Genomic DNA, 19,723 nt, shown 5'->3' on the forward strand with positions numbered 1-19,723 from the left:
TTATTTAAGAAATCTCGCGGAACAGAATTCAATGATATTCGAATAATTGAACAAAGTCGCAATGACAATGAACAGCGCAAAAAAACAACTTTTGGAGAACAGACACCAGAGATAGAGGGGGTTGGTTCAACGTCATGGTCACCGGTTTGACTCCGGGATATCGACCTGGCATGCTTCGTCACTTCCGGCAAATTGTATTAGCGGTCACGTAGCCGATGAGTAGCTGTCACTAGCCTTAGTGAGGCCGAGGAGGACGGCAGAATCGAAATTCACAACTGCGGCAAGGTGTCAAACGTCTGACAGAAATACTGGGCATGGTAAGTCTATATGATTGTTGACGTATGATAAACGTTGGTGCTTTTTGTTTGTAAGACTGACTTTCAGCACTGTTTGATTAATAAGTCATTCTCATTAGATCGTGTTAATGTGTAAATCTAGTTGGGATTGTTCTTGTCTGGTAGGATTTGGTGAAGGGCATGATGATGCTTCTGACATATATGCCATAATTGATATTGTGATACTGTAATATGCCAAGGGACGACTATAGAAAAAAAGTAAATTAACTGTCGGCCGCTTTGTACAGAAAATCAATGTGGAACCTCGTTCCGTCCAGTGGTTTACAATTTGATGTCCAGAAGTGTTCTTTATTTTCTATTGATTCACAATAGTATGCCGACAAGCGACCGGTATGTATTTTGATTGCTTTCGTTAAGGGCTGCCTGCTACAACTTGGACTGTACATGTTGTTAACGCATGAATGACCACGTGCAAACTTGAAAATTAAGGCACACCTCAACTTTGGCACTTATGGGAAAGAGTATGTCATCTAAACACACACCACTAGTGCTTGCACAACTGTGGGGCACAAGGGTTGCTGAAACGGAGATGCCCTCCTCCCCTATACACCGAAAGGATGTTAACCTTTAACAATTAACCTCCCAATATTTTCCACCGGCAAGGCAAACATGTATTCAAAGGCCATCCCATAAGGAAGAAAGTGTTGAATTGTAACAGATATTGAAGTTAGTCCTGCAAGTGTAGAAGCAAATAGATGTGTATGACGTGTCCTTACGCAGGACACCGCGTACAGAACAGGCGCCGGCGGCAGCTGGTGACGCGTGGTGCTGTAAGATAAGACTTGGCATCACCAGATATGATCTCATACCGCCTGAATATTTCACGACTGTAAAAGGTCCGCGAAGCTTTCAGGCGCTGGAAATGGCCTGAATGGCATCTTGGCAAACATGCAGAAAGCTTGATGTAGTTCTATTCTTCGATTAGTCCAAGCTGACAGTACACAGCGTTCGCAAGATAAACGCAATCAATGTTAACAGTACACTTTTCAATTACTCAAACTTCAAACTTTGAAGGACTCTGCGTCTTTGGTAAGTGTTGTGTCACGTTTTAATCAAGAAGACAAAAGTTTTAATCCGACTAAACGTCTCATGTGTCACAGCGACGATCGATCGTCCATTGGATATGGAGATGAATGGGAGAGGTCGATGCTTAATGCGATCAGTTTTATGCGTCATAACAATTGAATCAGACAGTAGGAGATGAACTGTCGTCCAGAAAAGTGATTAATATCTCAAGACAAATATCTATTTCCAGTAAGTCCACTGTTTCGGAAATGCCGATTTGGGATGTGAGTAGTTCTTAATGAGATCTTGAAATGGAAAGAGTTGACGAGTGTAGGTGCGTCTGCCTGGTCTGACAGGCAGGTGGTGTCTGGCCTTTGTTTTAGTGGCAGTTTGTCATACGTTCTGTGCGAGGATAGAGTCAATTTGAAAACCCCAGCTGTCTTGTAGTAGTGGAGGCTCCTGCGATATAAGTTCCCATGAAAATGTTACAGACTATCGATCGAATGGGCATCATCAAAGATTTACGACTTCTTGCATCTCAACAGCCTCACAAACACCGCCTTTGGGACTATACAAACATGTATAAAGACTTATTGGACAACTGAAGTCGAAGGTAACCTATTCCCACCAGCCTTGGCCCATTCCTTTAAGGGTTATCAACTTTAAATGTCTGCTTCATAGACATAGTTGAATTGACCCGATGGAAATGGCCTGGCATGACCAGTTTCTTCCCTCAAAGAACTATAGCTTTAATTAAGGTAGATCAGATGCTCTTGACTGTGGCGATTAACAGAAGAACACCGTTCACATCTATCCTCTACCAGGCTCCGCTGGGAAAATAGTAGAAATCAGTCAAATAGAGTGAATAGTATGCCAAGAGTAGTCCTCTATACAGTGAAACTCAATAGGCGACCCACGGAGCCTGTCGGGACTCGGTATCTCGTTTGATGTCCATTAAACGCTATCTAATAGGTGCGAAGTAGCTGAATAATCCTTTTATTGCTCTCCTGTCAGAGATGGGTCATCAGCGAACATGTGACAGGAAGTGTCAGAGGTCACGAAAGTTTGAAAACATAACGGTCCAGTCCAGTGCCCTATATCGTGGGTCGCCTATGGAGCTTCACTGTATAGCGGACTACCCATTGCATACTATTCACTCTATTTGGCCGATTTGTACTATTTTCAGCGGAGCCTGATAGAGGCTAGTTCACATCCTCTATAAAAGTACTGATGGCAAACACTCGTATTATCTTTATTCGTATTCAGTTACATAGTACAGATACATAGTATAGATACATAGTACGGATACAAATACAGATCGAGTATGGTGACCGTGTCAATTGACACGGTAGCCTTCTCGTGAATTTGTTTAAGGTGGATGACAGTTTGCAAATCTGAGACCCTCACACTTTGGGCATCCGCCATCTCCAGCGGAACCAATTCGAGGGAGACGTGCTGGTTCTGGTTGGGATGCTTGCAGCGAGCTGCCGGATGACTCTTACACTCGAGGTCCGCCTTGATAACGCCAGCCCGCCTGGCGCTGCTCTCGTTCGCCAGTTGAAGACAGCTGCCGTTGGAGACTTGTCCCTCTAACTGAGGGGGGAATGCGTGTAAAGTGCCTTTTCCCAAGGGCACAACGTCTGGGCGCAAGTTCGGACATGTCTCTGGGTACAACCCTGGGATTCGATCCCGGGTCCCATTGTTTGACAACCGTGCGCTCTGCACTTGCGCCACACGCCACTAAATAAAGTACTAACGTCAGGACAAATGGCACGATCTTCTGAATGTGTGACCTGTGAAAGCCGTAATTTTATGATGAGAATTACGTCGTGCTAACCAGATTTAATGGCTAACCCGAAATGAGTTTACGGGACTCCCAAAAGGTATCCTCAGCTTCGAAGAAATTTTCCTGTAAACCGGACATAAGATTTGATGTTCAAAGCGCCAACATTTTTCACTCTTGAGAAACTGTGGCAATGCATCAACGCTTACCATAATGGCTGGTTTCTATATGTATGTATATGTGTCATTCAATGGTAATTGTATATGCAACGACTCATGGGATAACTCCTTTAACTGATGTAAGGATCCTAACAATGTAACCAATCAAACCCAAGCTTCTGAGTGCTCAGAAGTTGCCGTCACATGCCTCTCGGCGAATAATGATTAGATATTGTGCTTCTATGGATCATTGTCTCTGTGACATTTTAATTTGGGGCGTATTGTTGAAGTCATTGATTGAAATACATTACTAAGGAAATCGCACTCTGGAGTACAGTAGCTGTAGCAAATGGAATAGAAAATATGATCAGTTATCTTCAGCTAACAGCTGTTTCAGGCAGTTCGTACCCATTGTAAGCTTGATGTCCACATGTATACAGATTACTATACAACTTATTTGAATGATAATAGAATGACTATAAAATATCATATTATCGATATAGAGTGTCGTGTTGGTAATCAAATCACAGGTAAACTCCATATATTCAACTGACAACATATGCACCTGGTCCTCTATATGTAAAAGTGACAACTGCCTTGCAACCTGATATCACACCTCTTGTTTTTTCTTGTTCATTTCTAATTATACCCCAATTTGTATTGTAGTTTTATTACTGTTCTAATTACCATCATTATTGTATCATTTAGATGTTAAGCTTTTACTATATTTGTTGTCAGTTGTATTTTGTATCTGTTGAGGAGCCGGCCCTGTAGAGAAACCAGGTTTGTTCTGTTTGTTTTGTTTGTTTTATTTATTCGCACATAAAAAAAACAGAAAGTAATAATGAAATAATCAGAGGTACAATAAAAACGTGCAGGAGGGGGATGAAGCCTGCAAGGCAAGTTTCTGTTGCCGGCTCCTCACAGATTGTCTTAATCTGTGAAGCCGAATAAATAACCAGTCGTGGTCAAAAATCAATCAGGAAAACACACGTATCTGGTCTGCCCACACCATTCTCCACATTTTGAACGCCGTATCTTCATCATGACCCACTTCCTCCAATTCCTGGAATCTGGATGTCAATGGGATTGACAGATAATACCCTCATCATTCATTCTGTACTAGAATTTGGACGTAATTTATGTGGTGCGTCAGGTGCGTGAACGCTAATCTAGTCCAAACAAAGTCGGTTGACTTGATACAGTTTTTTCATTGGTTCGACATCCAACGAAGCCTCGGCGGAGGATCATCTAACATATTGACGGGGTCGCGATGTGCTGTGCACAGAAGAAATCGCTACTGCGGAGTTTGTACTGAGCGGCTGCTGATGGGCGGTCTGTAGGGCACCTGAACGCAACTGAACAGTAAGTACGTACACAAGTGTACGGGTGGCCTTTCTGGGCTTAGCCTTATTACTTTGGACGGAGACAGCCGGGAGTAGCATATATCTGTTTAATGCCAGCGCGGCAACCATCACATACCATGTCTTCCACATCGCGATGCCGATTTTTGTAAATGATAAAGAAAGCCACTCTTTGCTGACAAGCCCAAGGAGGCGTCATTTTCCCAAGTGAGTTGACGTTAGACACATACCCATACGGCCGTCCCGTCTGCAGCATGGCTAATGCAATCTGGCTGCACGGTTGGATGGTGCTTTTACCACAAGGGCCCTAACTGACAACACATTGGTATCACCGTCATGGGAGAGAGCGTCCAGTGACGTTTGGTATTTGCAAGGTTTTGTCAACAGCTAGCAAAAGCATTGATATTTGGCAATTTGAAAAGAATCGTAGGTTTTGTTACAGATATTGATTTATCTCAGATGATATTTAATTACATTTATTTCTAAGAGGATCTTCTTTTCGGTATACAGTTAAATTCTGGAATCTCACATCGCTTTGTTGGTCAAAATGGACTTTCATACATCCCGTATATTTGTATATTACCAAGAAGCGAGAAGAGGCCAAATTAACGTAATCATTAGATTAGAGTTAGCTTATCATTGTAATGTATATATATATATACGTACTTTCAAACTGTTATGTTCTCTGTTGTGACCTGTACTAAACCCAGTGGGTATGTGTGTACAATAAAGGTCTTCATTCATTCAATTGTATAATTTGCCAACCTAATTTGCTTTCTTTCTTTGTACCTCTGTATTGTCTTTTGCATGAAAATTAGCCCATAACGTAAGTGTGCCACCACAGTGTATTGTTTATGAATGTTGCAATAAAGAAATGATATCACCGGAAGCTGCGAATCTTTGAAAATAAAACCGCTGAACCGAAACACGGCACGTGCAGATGCATCCATGTAACAGTATACTTTCTACCCTCTAAGGTATGTTGTAATCATATGTCATTGCCATTGCTAATGGTAGGTGGGAGTGAGTGCTTGCACATGGTCCATCATGTCAGTGGAAACGTTATATAGGAGTGGCTGATGCATTTGGCAAAATCCTCATGGGTGTGGCAGAGAACTGCATGTACGTGTATCAGTCACTTTTCCATTCCCCAAAGTCACACGTTTTACCAACCGGAATGAAGAAAACACGGTGGAGCTAGAGCGTGAAGAAGAGTCGACAAGACGAACTACCGTTATCTGTGTGGATGTGCTGCTTAACGATTGATGTATACAACTCTGCTGTCTTGACGACTGACTGCCCAACACCATTACGGACTACTGAGGGTTGTTGATGTGTTCCCCAGTGATTCAATTATCTCATCTATCTTGATCCAGTCGTTGATTACCTTACCGAGCCTTACTCAGGAGGCACTGCACCCTGAATGTGAATATCGGAATATTCTGGTAAGCCTGCTCAAGACAAGTAAGATGAATGCGTCAAAGCGTGAGTCACTGACACAGTTGAAAATAAGATATCATAGCATGTCTGTTAACGGTCTATTACATGTATACCGGATACACAAACAAAACTTTTCAAAGGGACGCTAGATGACCATGGTCTCTTGACTCTTGGTCCTTATAGTGTTCCGTGAAGATGTGTCTTCGTAATGGGTAAACTTAAGGACCAGACAAAAAACTTGAAACCCACGTCAACATACGTACTCGGAATACTGCACTTTTCGGCGGTCAAATACATGTAGTAACAGATCAGAATATGTAGCGAAGTGTTTGGCTCGTACATGAAGTCTGGAAAATGATAAAGTGAGCTTCTGCCATCGTGAAATATCAACCATCTGTCACCAAACATTGTCTTTCTAATGAACCTATCCACAGGACATCAGTCTGGTTCTCTGAAAAATGTACACGCAGCAGTATGTGATGTGCCGGACCCTGGGGGCTGAAAGGGTAACGTACTAGAATGGGGCCAGTATATGGTCTGAAAACATGCATAGCATGAGAAGCATAGATTAGCTCAGGTGTACTTGATGAATACTGCTGTTTTTATTGCGATTACATTGGGTGCTTTATCTTCTTGTGTTGTCTATCTGATCATAAGGGGTTTGAAGATAAGACTTGATAGATAGTTTATCATCGCAAATGCTTCTACATCTTCCACTCAAGACTGACATGTTTTCCAAGGGAGCTACACGGGAGTCTAGACGCAGCTGTACCAGTGCCAACGCCGCTGCACAGTACCTGTGTGAGGATTGCCTACTCAGCCTCGTCGTGATGTTCGGATTTGACCCCAATCTCACCAAAGTCACATGCCGTCACTCAGTATTGACCTTAGCTGTAACAAGTTAGATAACAAACTGTTCCGCTAATTCTTACCTCTCTGGGCACCCTCCCAATCCACTTCATCTTACTACAAATGTCTACACTGCCTTCTCGACTATTGCATGGGTCACATTGCCAAACCGGGGCACGGCCGGGCTGTTTGCGGGAGCGTAAAATAAAAATGTATATCAAGAAATATACACAGATCATGCTCATTAATTACCATTTTTACGTTTGATGTGTTTTGTTGTCTTCTATATCGTATACTTCCTTCCGGCAAATTGCCAGGCCAGGCCCCGGCTTGGAAATGTGACCCTAGCATATGAGTGTCGTAGAGTCATGGAACACTTTCACGGATATATTGAAGCCCGGGGCTCTTTTATTACAGGCACAATATGTTCCGGAAATTGTTGACATCGAGTCATACAGTTCATGAAAAATTGATCTCCAGTAGCTGCAGTGCCAATGGAGAAATGTTCCGTCCTGAAGCTAGTTGTGATATTGGTTGAGTTGCTGACGTCCGTATGAAATGCAGAATGCCGAGATCACAGTATTGATAATATGAAGTATTCGAAATATATACAACATGTACGACAGAACATGAAATATGGACGACCACATTATGCTATATTCTATGGCGCCTAAGGATAAAACACCTAGGGAGGACAAGTGCGGAGTTGTGTACTTCATTCCCTGTCAAGGTCAAAACATTAGAGGCCAGTGCAAAGAAACATACATTGGAGAGACTGAACGCTCACTGAAAACCCGTTTCAACGAACACAAGCGTCCGAGCACAACCTCTTCTGAAGTTTCTAAACACATACACTTAGAGTCGCCTGGACATTCGGTTTCATTGGACAAGGTTAAGATTCTGGACACAGAATCAGAATTTTTTGCAAGAGGGATTAAGGAGTCCATCTACATCCGTGCATTACAACCATCCCTCAACAGAGACGGAGGGCGCCATAGACTTTCTGCAACCTATGATCCACTGCTCTCCGAGTCACGTGTCTCATCTGCATAACGTGACGTCACAGAAGCAGTGGATTGCTCACTCCTTGACAAAGACTGGAGCTGATCAGTCGAAAATTTGGGTAAGTCCAATTTATTGTGTTGGCGTTTACAGTTTAAACTCCATGCAGAATGCTATATTCTGATAGTGTCCAGCTAACACAAGTCTCCAGACGTGTGTCTAGACGCCAGTCAGCACTATAGAAATACCCTTGCAGTTCCAGTCTAAGCTGCTAGTGGAACCAAACCTGACATCAAAAGCCATCTGTCATCAAAAAACAAGACTATAGTATGGCCAGGACAAAAGATTAAAAAAACTGAAGTTTTGCTGCAGTGCCAAGCAAACCCGACAGGAGGCCAGTAATCCACATTTACTCTCGTCGTCCCAAGACCTATCCCAATGCCAAATTTCATCACTTTCTATCCAGAAGTTCTGGAGTTATGCTGACTACAAATATACTGAAACAGACACACACACATACACACGCACACCGGAAACAATACCTCAATTTTTCATGGAGGTAATAACTCTGGCTTGTATGGCACAGCTGCTGAACGAAACTTAAGTACCTAATGCGCCAAGCAGCTCGCACATTGCTCGTGCGTGAGCCACTTAACTTCCAGCCAATGGGTCGTTAAAGTTTGGATGCCAATTTTCGGTGAGCCATCTTTCTATTCAGTCATTTATTTCTTCATTTACTACCGGTGATGGGCGCGCGAAGCAGGTAAAAGAACGGCCTGGGTTGACTAATTTAGCAGGATTTTGAGTGGATAAAAATAGCACAAAATCGATAACTGAGAATACGAACACGAACACGTTGTGTATCGCGACTTATTGTCTTTTCGCCTTGTTGCTATAATTCTCATGATATGGCCCATGCCACTAACATCCACAACAATTCCCGACACATACCAGCTTTCAATTAGAAAATCTTCTCTGGTGCAGTACCGTTCAATTACCTACAGCTAAAAGGGTTCTAAGCCACTCCAAAATGTGCCGCACACTTAAGATAATTACCAATAGATTGCCATAGGCGTAAGATATATGTGATGATGCTCCCGTGTCTGATCGTTTCTGACAAGCATTTCAGTATGAGTAAAAGTTTATTTATATTATGGTACTCAAGGGTGTTCTTAATGGATAGATGACAGTGTGTAGCTTTACGCCCGTCAATCTTCATTACGGGTCTTATTACACCGTACGAAGTTTAACCACCCCTGGAATCCCATGAGCACAGAAGAGATATTACGTGACTGAGGCTGGAAGTCTATCAGCTTCAATAACTGTAAAGGAATCTGGTTACTGCAAATATACTGCCGCTGGGGGATCGCAAAGTAAGGTCTGGTCGAAGATACCCTACGATGTGCCACGCAACTTTGGATTACGGCAAATGGTCATATTTCACTGTTGATTGGGAAAATTGGCAACATCTGTGGAATTGTGTGGTGTGATAAAACTTCACATTATATTGGGTCGATTTTTATTCTTTGTCCCATCCTATTGGACACTTGTGCAATAATCACCTTGTACAATCAGCATCTCTTTAGGCTACAACTGCCAGGTAGATGAATCACTTCGGTCAAGGTCGGCTGCCCGCTTATACGGACCGTAACGACTCTATACACGGGGTTGGGGAGAATTTCTATATCTTAATGAAGGGTTGAAGTTTTAGGCGTTTCGCTTCAAGTCATAAACATAAGTGGTGCGGTTAGATTATGTTATTGATCAATATACCGATTCTCCTACCATCTAATTCAGTTCCAGCTAGCTTGCAGTTTTCTACCAAAAAGTGCCATGGACGAAACGGTTTCCACACGAACCCATTCCACTAGACGGCGATCGCGTCGGGACCTCGCTGGGATTTGTGTTTTCTTTGTTGTCATGATTGGAATATCAAGCAAAAGTATGACTGAAAAGCGTAAAAGGGTTGGTTGAAATGAAATTCGTTGATCGATCTGTTAAATTTTAGGTCACAGCGCGGTTGCCGCCATAGTGGACTGGGGTTATTATCAGAAATCGCCATTGACACCGATTCGGTCCTCATTGATGACCATTGATGAAGATTTGTGCGCTTGTGACATTCCCCAATGCCAAAGGGTCAAGTGTGGTGTGATGTTACCATGTCAGCTACAAAGGAGAAAACCGCGGATCGACAAATCGATATCCTGACCAATAGTTGTCCAGCAATCCCATCTATACGGTTGGACATAGATCGTCATTTTCTCGCTCTAATTATTTTACTGTGATCAAGCCGTGTAGCTAAAGATGCCCCGTACAGCGATAACTATAATCAATAGATCTAGATGTCGTATAATGGATTGATGTGACACAGGAAAACTTTTTGAACCACAGGGCACATCTATTTCTGTCATCGCACGCGCACAATTTTTTTTGATTGCTTGCTTTAAAGTTGTAGCTTTTGTGATGTCACAAACATTATCACACTATCACATTTCTGAAGCCTTTTTGACCTGATAGTAAAAAAACAAACACTCGTAAAACAAAGGCATCTAATGTGTTGACGACTTCTCCCATGGTAATTAGGTCCATTGGTCTGCTTTCACCTTGAACTTGACATCATTGATTCCAACACCAGTGAGAACGGCTGGGGAACAGGGAGATTAACCCAAGTGAAGCCATGGGGATACAGCGGCAATAGATATTCCAATAGTTTAAATGGGTTTATATCAAATGTGAACTTCAATGAGAAGACGTTCTAATGAAGATGTGTGTTTGGCCGGCTATGTGGATATTGAACCGACCTATCCTATGTTGCAGATGAAGGTGATTCACATGTAGCGCAGACACAAGGAGACAACGATGACCAAGCGGCTTGTGCTCGTACTGACCGTCGTCTGGCACCTGGCGTGTTGTACACTCCATGTTGAGTGCAGGGAAAGAGGTACGAGCTCTGCACTGTAAACTTAAGTCTTGTCTGTTCATTTTGTTTGTTCATTTCACGAGCGTGATCTACTTAGGAACATAACATAAGTACACGTATTTCTAGTGAAACGTTTCGTACTAGAAATAATGATATCTATACAAACACTGCAGAGCCTCTCCCTCGCATAGACACACACACACACACACAGGCATACACAGAGAGAGAGAGAGAGAGAGACAGAGAGAGCTGGAGAGAGAGAGAGAGACGCACACACGTACACACACACACACACACACACACACACACGCACGCACACACTCACACACACGCACACACACACACTCACACACACACACGCACACACACACACACACACACACACTCACGCACACACTCACACACACACGCACACACACACACTCACACACACACACACACACACACACACACACACACACACACACGCACAAAAGTGAACTTCTTGTTTGCATGATTTTCCTGCAGGGAACGACAGCCTGCTGTTTCACCACCTGTTCCGGGGGTACGACAGCGCCTTACGTCCCGTCAGACGGCACCAGGACCTGCTGACGGTGGACTTCGGAGTCACTCTCACGCACATCGTGGATATGGTACTCAACATTTAGCATTCATATTGAATATCTATACACGATATGTGACATAAAGACCATACCATTTACTAAAGCCGTCTCAAGTCTATGGCGCCGGAGGGCACACGAAGGGTCATCTTTCAATGGCATACCGGATGTTTGCAATATATTGAGGAATTGGAAGCGAATACACAGGTTCAGGTATGACAGTCTTAAGCTTGGGGTGAAATATTGCTTATCCTATATCAGATTGCGCAGGGTGGATTGATGTACGCGTGATTGATGATCAATAATGAATGAAAATCATGAGTCTAACTTTCCACAGTGCCTTTCCCGACAGCTCGAAAGATATACTGTCCGGTTTACGGCGTGGCGCAGAATCCAAGTTCAATATCGTTATACTGACCTTCACATTCTTTTTAATTTTATATTTTCACTTCACCTTGTCACAAAACGCCCTCACATCCCGCTGGTGCTGGGATTACAACTTGAATGAATGAATGAATTGCACATTTCTGCCACACTTGGCTTAGCACAGGTCACAGCAAAACAAAATAACAAGTACAGTTAACGGGTACAAAAAGAATATGACTATCATTAGATAAGTTCTACTTCTCCTCGCTTTTCGGTTATAGTAGATATAAAAGAACAGACGTGTTTTTCAATGGGAGGTTTGTCTAGTCGCATTAGGAATATGAATTTTTGTACAGTACTTAAATGTGTGAAGTAGGGAAATAGGTTTTCTACAAGCTTATACAGTTCATTTCTTTCTTTGGTACATGTATATAACGTTAATCCACATTCTACCACAAAATGACATTCGTCTTCTATTCTATTCAAAGTACAATGTTTACATAATCGTTGTTCTAGTAAGAGGAGTGCGGGTATGTCTTCCCGTTTCAATATGTAGTTTGTGGCAGCTGATTCTTAGTCTTGTGACTGCATTCCTGTCCCTCATATTTGCATCATTTAGATATTTTTCCTCATTATATGTAGTTTTATATAATCTTACAACTCTCCACTTCAGCGGAAGTTCTATTACATGACACGCGAGTAAACTGGCTTTAATTTAACACATCACTGCATTCCCAGAAAGAACCTGTCACGCTAGAAATGCTGGCGGTACGCGTCGAGAAACTGGAATTTGCCGCACACAGTTTACGAAACCATACCACGACGACGAAAATTAAAATGGTACGCTTAAACTATGAAATGACATGAAAACAAACGACGTACGCCACAGTTCTTATTGCTTACAGAGCAACTCAGCTGTGTTCAAAACATTTGTACGTGTATATGTGATACTTTCCAGTTGGTTCCCAACATTACAACGATCGTGATATTCAGAGCTTCCTATTACGGCGATTCGAACTACGTTAGATCTGCAACAGGACAATTCTTTATTTCACATACAACTAAAGCCCTCCTTGCACTGGACCCGCGGCACGCTGGCGGCGTCGCTGCGTCCTAAACTGGATTTGTGTTGCCCTTGACTTTATAATGAAAATGTCATTCAAAACGTACAAGTATCACCAAAAAGACAACAAAACACACAAAGCTTAAAAAGATTAGTTTTTTGGCTATGAAAATTTGTTCAGTGCTTTGTCAATTCGATCGGCCGCAGCGACGCCGCGAGCTTGCCGCAGAGGGGGGTTTAAGTACCACTATTTCATCAGACGTGGTCTAGAGTCTTGATAAAGTTATATAACCAACACCAGGATGACTATGTTTTATGCGAGTAGTAAAGACGTGTACGGACGTTCCCCAGATGGCTTGTCGACACGCATTCTCCAAAGAAACCCTCACCAGAAGAGCCCATAACCGCCTTATTGCGTCTTTCCATCTGGGCCTTTATCGCTGTAATGGACAGGACCAGGTGGCTGATTGGTCACGAGGCGAATATCGCCCACGAATTGATTAGACCTCACTTTGACGAATGGCTTTCTGCATTTGACGTAAGACTGGAGGAGGCTGAAGGAAGGGGAATCAACTAAGAAATTTTGCTGGGAATTTCTAAACAGTCTAGAAACTTGATCCATATCACAGCGGCATTTCTTCTTATATAAATAGCAGCATTTAGTTAGATCTGAGTTATGACCCGTTTATGTTGAATTGTTGATACTTACGATGTGTGGAGGGTTAATGTGTTGGAAATACACCTGAACACATATGTCGAGGATCAACCTAAGCACTTTTTGCCGGGTATGTGCCAGGTGATAAAAGTGAAGAATGGACTATGTAGATCCGGGTCTATGTTTAATTTTGTTTGGCATGGTATATTTGCACCAGTTCTTGGACCCATTGTCACTGCACAAATAGGTTGAGCACATTCTGATCACGGTCTCATGAGCACCAAACTTCAGTTTCGCGGAACTCTCGCCTATTTTACTGTCGCTTGAATTATACGTCATTTAAGTAATGTCTTTTCACTGTTTGGCCCTACTTCAATAGTCATTATCACGGGACATTTATGACCAGATCAAATATCCAAAGTGCGGTTCCTTGTTTTATTATTCATATTGAAGAACAGTATATTTGCCGTTATTGTGGATATCGGACATTAGACCGCCTGCTGCTGATCGAAGGGCCCGGATGAGACGTGTGGTCACCTACACAGCAGCCGTCCGATTATAAAAGAACTTTATTGCACGGCAATTGTACACGGTACAATCAATGTATGGCAACAACTATTAAACATTAGAACAAAATAGAGGTATTGAATAAAACTTAACGTCCTAACTACTGATGCAATACGATCAAACATAAGTCTTTGATATAGTATTACAATCGAGTGGGGCTAATCATTAGTTTCTGTATTTTTTCTATTGCCAAAGCGGTCTTTTATATATCTACTTATTTTTACATTGTAGAGGTTGTTGCATCTAAAGATATAATCAAATCTGCCTGTAGCATCGAGTCTCTTAAAATGTGTTGTACTTGATTGTATGATGTAATGTATGCAGTCTGCTGTTTAGAACTGACTGTCCCAGCTACCACATTATGAGCCATTTCCTTAGAAATTCACACTACTGCTTTTTCATACTTTATAATGGATGACAAATTTTACAACTACAAGAGTTGATGGTCTTGGTTTTACTACATTTCATAGCACACAGATACACTGACAAGTTTAACACTTTCCCGCAACAGTGAGTATAACGTGTAAAAATTGTCATTATGCTCAGACAATAAGCCTTGCTCTTTGTTAACAATTATTGGTTCGGTTGAGAGTACTTGTATCTTTATTCAGGATCACTAATGGTTTTCACAGTAAGGGGTTTAATGACAGTATTTACTCTCAAAGAATTTTTTCATGATTCGTATTTATCGACAACCCAAGTTATTTTTGGCTTGGCAATGTGCGGAATGATAGTCATTGTGTCGAAATGTATTCATTCGGTGGAATACTGCTAATTGACGAGGAGGTTTTGAATAATCTCCGAGCAGATCTATCGGTGGCAAGGCAGTATGAACCGGTGGTTTTGAATACTGGTTGGCCCTTTTTGATATTCCAAAAAGCAATTACTCAAACAACTGGATATGATTTTGGAAACGGTCAGACGTTTCAAGTAGCATCCACTACTTTTCGTCAGTGACTGTGAGCAAGATCAGTTGAACAGCAGGTTTATAACCACGAACTATGAATTGATATTGCCTTGCCACCGCTGGATCTCTTGGAGATTACCTGTGAAGTCATGGAGATAGGTCTCCCGTGCTCATACTGATATTCTGTCCTTGACTTGTCGACTATGTTTATACATATTTCACCTGCTATTACACATTATTAGCGTGCCAATTTGCATTCCCATTTGCTGGCATGCTAGACTTTGCTCCACAGTTTATGTATAAGATTTCCCCCGCAACTTATCAGTTTAATGTTTGAATATCTAAGATGGAAGGGGCCAAAACAGATTCCAAAAGTCATGACACGCTCAGATGCTCACCAGTTTGTTTGTTGGTCCGGAAACCATGGATTTGCCAAAAGGTCAACGTCCTAAGGCAGAGTCGTGCGCTGCAATAACAATTTGAGCGTTAGTCCCGGGACGTTATTGCCTGCGTTTACACGATCGATACCTTGTGATGGTCGATAACCCGAGAGGTAAGCTCCCCAAACCCGTTTTCCCGGGAACGTCTCTGTACTTAAGCCTTTCGAGTAGCAGGACCACTTCACCTTGTTCCATAGGCAATCTGGACATGCACAAAACCCAAGGAATGGTAAAAGGTCCAAATGGAGTCATTCTAAGTAGTTGTTTTACGTCTCATAATCTTAGTTCTATAGTTTCCCCTCATAAACCACGACACTAGCAGGATAGCAATTCTCCATAGAAACCATTTCATTCAAAGTTACAGAAGGTGGAATGGGTTGTCTAATGTGTCGTTGCTTTTAACGTGACAACTCGAAGTATCTTGCCTGCATATCTGAAAAACTACCCGCCCATGTCATTTGAAAGTCAAGTATTGGTATTTCAGCTGTATCTATTCAGTCGTAGAATTTTTCTCTCATTAGATTGCCTCAGAGGCCTCCGAAATCACACCAACTGCCAATCATACTGATGTACGCCGCAATTATCCGGTCATGTAATGGTTGGTGGTGACCTGTATTAGCGCTAATTACTGCACGCACGCCTGCGGATCGAAATCTTCGCGGAGACCTCAGTGGACTTTGGGGGGCTAATGAGCCATCTGTCAGTCATCTTGGTTTCTGCCGGGATAATTTGCGTGCGATGAATGGTCGAAGAGGACCTTAATCATAGCTATGAGCACGGCACCCAGCTGGGGCTCTCAAAGTTAGACTTGTAACAAAACAAAGTCGCGAATAAGTTAGCTTAGGGCCCTGTCACACTTATGCGTATATACAAGCCCGCATGAGTTGCGAATAAACACGTTTTTTGTTTAGGTTAAGTTTGGAGCCGAAGAAGTAATTTCTTTGGTTTGATAGCCAGACTGCACAAAGAAGAAAGCAACTTCCTCCCCGCAAAATTTACTTAAACCAAAAAATTGTTACTGCGGAACTCATGCGCACTTGAATATACGCACAAGTGTGACAGGGCCATAAAAAGGATACCGATCAATAGGATACCATGAATCATCATGTTAAATATAATGTCTGGGGGTCTATTCTATCAACTACTTATGGCGCTGGTCTTTCCAGCACATTCCTCCGTGCATCTAACACCGAGAGACAATGTGCCGCAGCAGTGCCTATTGATTAAAGAAATCCCCGGTTATGTGAAGGTTTTCTGAGCCATCATTCTCCATTGCAAACACTAAGTCTGTTTTTGCATTGATCTCAACACAGGACGAGAAGCACCAGACGTTGTCCATGAACCTGTGGATTACAATGGTAAGCCCTGCAGACTTCATAATTCATGAAAACATCCATTCCCAAGTGAGTAATGTAACACCTTATAGCTTCCCCTTTAATTTAAAACATACGAGGTATTAGGTATGTGAATAATGAATCGAACAGAGATATAATCATATTGCAGTGGGTGGTTAAAGTCACTCTATTTAGTCATGAATAGCATTTTACTTTGCCTCTATATGGCGGAGTAGTCAATTTGTTTCTCTTGGTTGCTCAATAACAAATAGATAGGCAATAACAGGCAATAACAACATTCGAATTGACAATACCGTTGTTTCCCTATTAGGGCTGGAATGACACGCATATGCGATGGGACCCGGGGGAATATGGTGGCGTGCCGCACCTAACTGTTCCAGCGACGTACGTCTGGAAACCGGACATCATTCTCTACGAAAAGTACGTGAAGAAGTATGATTGACCTTTGAACTGTTTCCTGCTCCCGTTTTTAGATGTACGACTACAAAGTTAACATGTGTCAGACTGATGTTTAATGTAATCAGAAAACCACAAAACAGAAGAGCGTCGATGCAATGATGATACCAAGGCTGATTGCAACTTCAGGTCGATTCCACAACTGTAGATTTATAACCAGCAGATGCTGATGTGTTCCCTTTCACGTTAATCTAGTATATTTGTGCCCCTTTATAATCTATCCACATAAGTGATATCCCCTTTATTCTACAGTGTAGACCCGCAGTTCAACGGCTGGAGTAGAGAAGAGACGTACGTGAAGATCCACCAGAACGGCTATGTCCTGTGGGAGATACCGGCTGTCACCAGGTCGTCATGTAAGTTCGACGTGTCGTCCTTTCCGTTCGACCATCAGCGCTGCTTCCTGAAGTTCGGCCCGTGGATCCACAGCGGATATGAGGTGACCATGCGCAGCATGGCTCCCGAGGGGAGCCTGGAGGGTTTCATAGACCACGCTGAGTGGAGGGTCCACAACTTCGTCGCTGAGGAGCACCTCATCTTCTACGGAGAAGACTTTGACATCTCTACACCTTACGCAGATGTTACCTTCACACTAAGGCTTGGGAGGAAGTCCACATTTTACGTTTTTAACCTCCTCCTTCCGTGTCTTCTGCTGACGTTCATCATGGCAGCGACTTTCTTCATGCCGATCGACAGTGGAGAGAAACTGTCGTTCGGCGTGTCCATACTTCTGGCCATGGTCGTGTTCCAGTTGGTGCTGAAGGAAGCTCTTCCAGAGTCGGAGACGCTCCCATGGATAGGTAATAACGCTATTGTTATATATACATGTACTTTACTTTGTACAATGTCAGGTAATGACAATGAACACGCATTACTTATAACTAGTCAAATGAATCCACGAATAATAAAGAACAGTGTTTTGTTAATTCGCTGCAGGTCGTTACGTCATCATCACCATGATCCTCATGGCCATCTCCCTGGCGATGTCGGTCTTCATCATGAACATCTGTGACTGCACCGTCTCGTCTAGCCCCGTGCCCAGCTGGGCAAAGAAGTACATCCTGAACTACGCCGCCAGGTGTCTGCTCATGGGAGACATGTCCAGACTGGACACAGGCGTTCCCAGGGACAATGAACTGTTGCTGGCCTCTTCTTTCCAAAACGGACACAGCGGTCGCAAACAGGAACCGACCATTTTGGGATGTGGTCTCAATAGCGAAAGCGGACTGGACGGGATGGAAGGGCTAGTCTCACCCCTTATATCAAGACTTCACGGCATAGAAAAACAGCTAGAGACCTTGAAAGGGTATGCTACGCAACAGGAGAGAAATTGGGAAATAGAGAAGGAATGGCGAACACTCGCCAAAGTCCTGGACAGAATCTTCATGTTTCTGTACGTAACCGTGGCAATCACATGCCTCGGCGCCTTCGCAGGGACATCCCAGCCACAAGGTGAAAATAAATAGTTACGAATAAGCATACATTTAGATGACATTAAACCTTCTGTATGATTGTAATTAAAGGTTACCAGATATTAAATGTAAATAATCTGGAGAGGTGGCGGTAACAGCAAATTTTACTCGTCGCACTTATGCTGTACTCTGCGTCGGGTCCTGTACAGTACACTACAAGGAAACGTGCTTATGATTGCTGAGACTACAGCTGAATATTTATCTCTAAATGCACTAATACGTGTAAATTGTTGTAAATATGTTAATCACGTTGTAAAGTATACTGTCACGTTCTGTACAGGCCGCTGATAAGGCGGTATATTTACCGTAGAACGATCAAGTAGATCTCATTTCTATGGTTACATGCTGTAAAAAATGAGGATCACATGGTAGACTTAACCATGGTAGCTAGTAATCGAAGATATTATATGTATAGATATAAGTGATAAGTGTACAGCTATGGCGTAATAAACTATAGAGTGACTTAGAAACAAACCTTTCACTACAAGTATTCAGGGTTTTTTTTAACTTCTCTGCATGCGAACACAACCTGGCTTCCCTTGTTTTTCAGGTTTTGGCATTCTGGTCATTCATCTTGACACTATTTACTAGTAAAAAAAATGTAAAACATTCTTAACTTTCTTGACTTGACTATATGTATAATGCTTTAACGTTAACTGTATTTCAGAAATTTACAAGTCTATCAATACCTTTGCAGTTTGCTGTAAACGTCGTGACTTCAGGAATAAAGTAATATTTCTGTCATCTACCTGTATCCGTCACTTGATTCAGACACATGTATGAAGATGTATGAACCATGGATAGATACTGTCAAACTAACTATGCATACACCTTTGGAATTCTAGAGTGAAATTGGGTTAACAATATATGACTTTTGACATCTGACGGCGGGCCATAACAAATAATGAACTGCTCTTGATAATTGTTCAGTTATGTGCAATGTACATACACAAATTCAGAATGACA

General features: G+C 42.4%; 2 protein-coding genes across 2 annotated transcripts in view; one reads left to right on the plus strand and one right to left on the minus strand.

Moving 5' to 3' along the window:
* The window catches only part of LOC136440108 (transmembrane channel-like protein 7), a 382,010-nt gene that overhangs the window by 279,721 nt on the left and 82,566 nt on the right, over positions 1 to 19,723 (minus strand). The window lies entirely within an intron of this gene.
* LOC136440699 (neuronal acetylcholine receptor subunit alpha-10-like) lies at positions 10,510 to 19,503 on the plus strand. Its single transcript, XM_066436798.1, has 6 exons — positions 10,510 to 10,898; positions 11,385 to 11,509; positions 16,788 to 16,832; positions 17,140 to 17,249; positions 17,538 to 18,085; positions 18,222 to 19,503. Exons 1-6 carry the CDS (start codon positions 10,817 to 10,819, stop codon positions 18,749 to 18,751), a joined length of 1,440 nt encoding a protein of 479 aa, XP_066292895.1. The 5' UTR covers positions 10,510 to 10,816; the 3' UTR covers positions 18,752 to 19,503.

The sequence above is a fragment of the Branchiostoma lanceolatum genome, chromosome 8 (assembly GCF_035083965.1).
Source record: "Branchiostoma lanceolatum isolate klBraLanc5 chromosome 8, klBraLanc5.hap2, whole genome shotgun sequence".
Classification (NCBI taxonomy): Eukaryota; Metazoa; Chordata; class Leptocardii; order Amphioxiformes; family Branchiostomatidae; genus Branchiostoma; species Branchiostoma lanceolatum.

Bases quoted from the DNA above. Each gene is read 5' to 3' on its own strand.
- LOC136440699 (XM_066436798.1), top strand. From the start codon at position 10,817: ATGACCAAGCGGCTTGTGCTCGTACTGACCGTCGTCTGGCACCTGGCG. The intron at 11,510-16,787 runs GTACTCAACATT...ATCTCAACACAG, and splicing joins TCACGCACATCGTGGATATG to GACGAGAAGCACCAGACGTT. The intron at 18,086-18,221 runs GTAATAACGCTA...AATTCGCTGCAG, and splicing joins GGAGACGCTCCCATGGATAG to GTCGTTACGTCATCATCACC.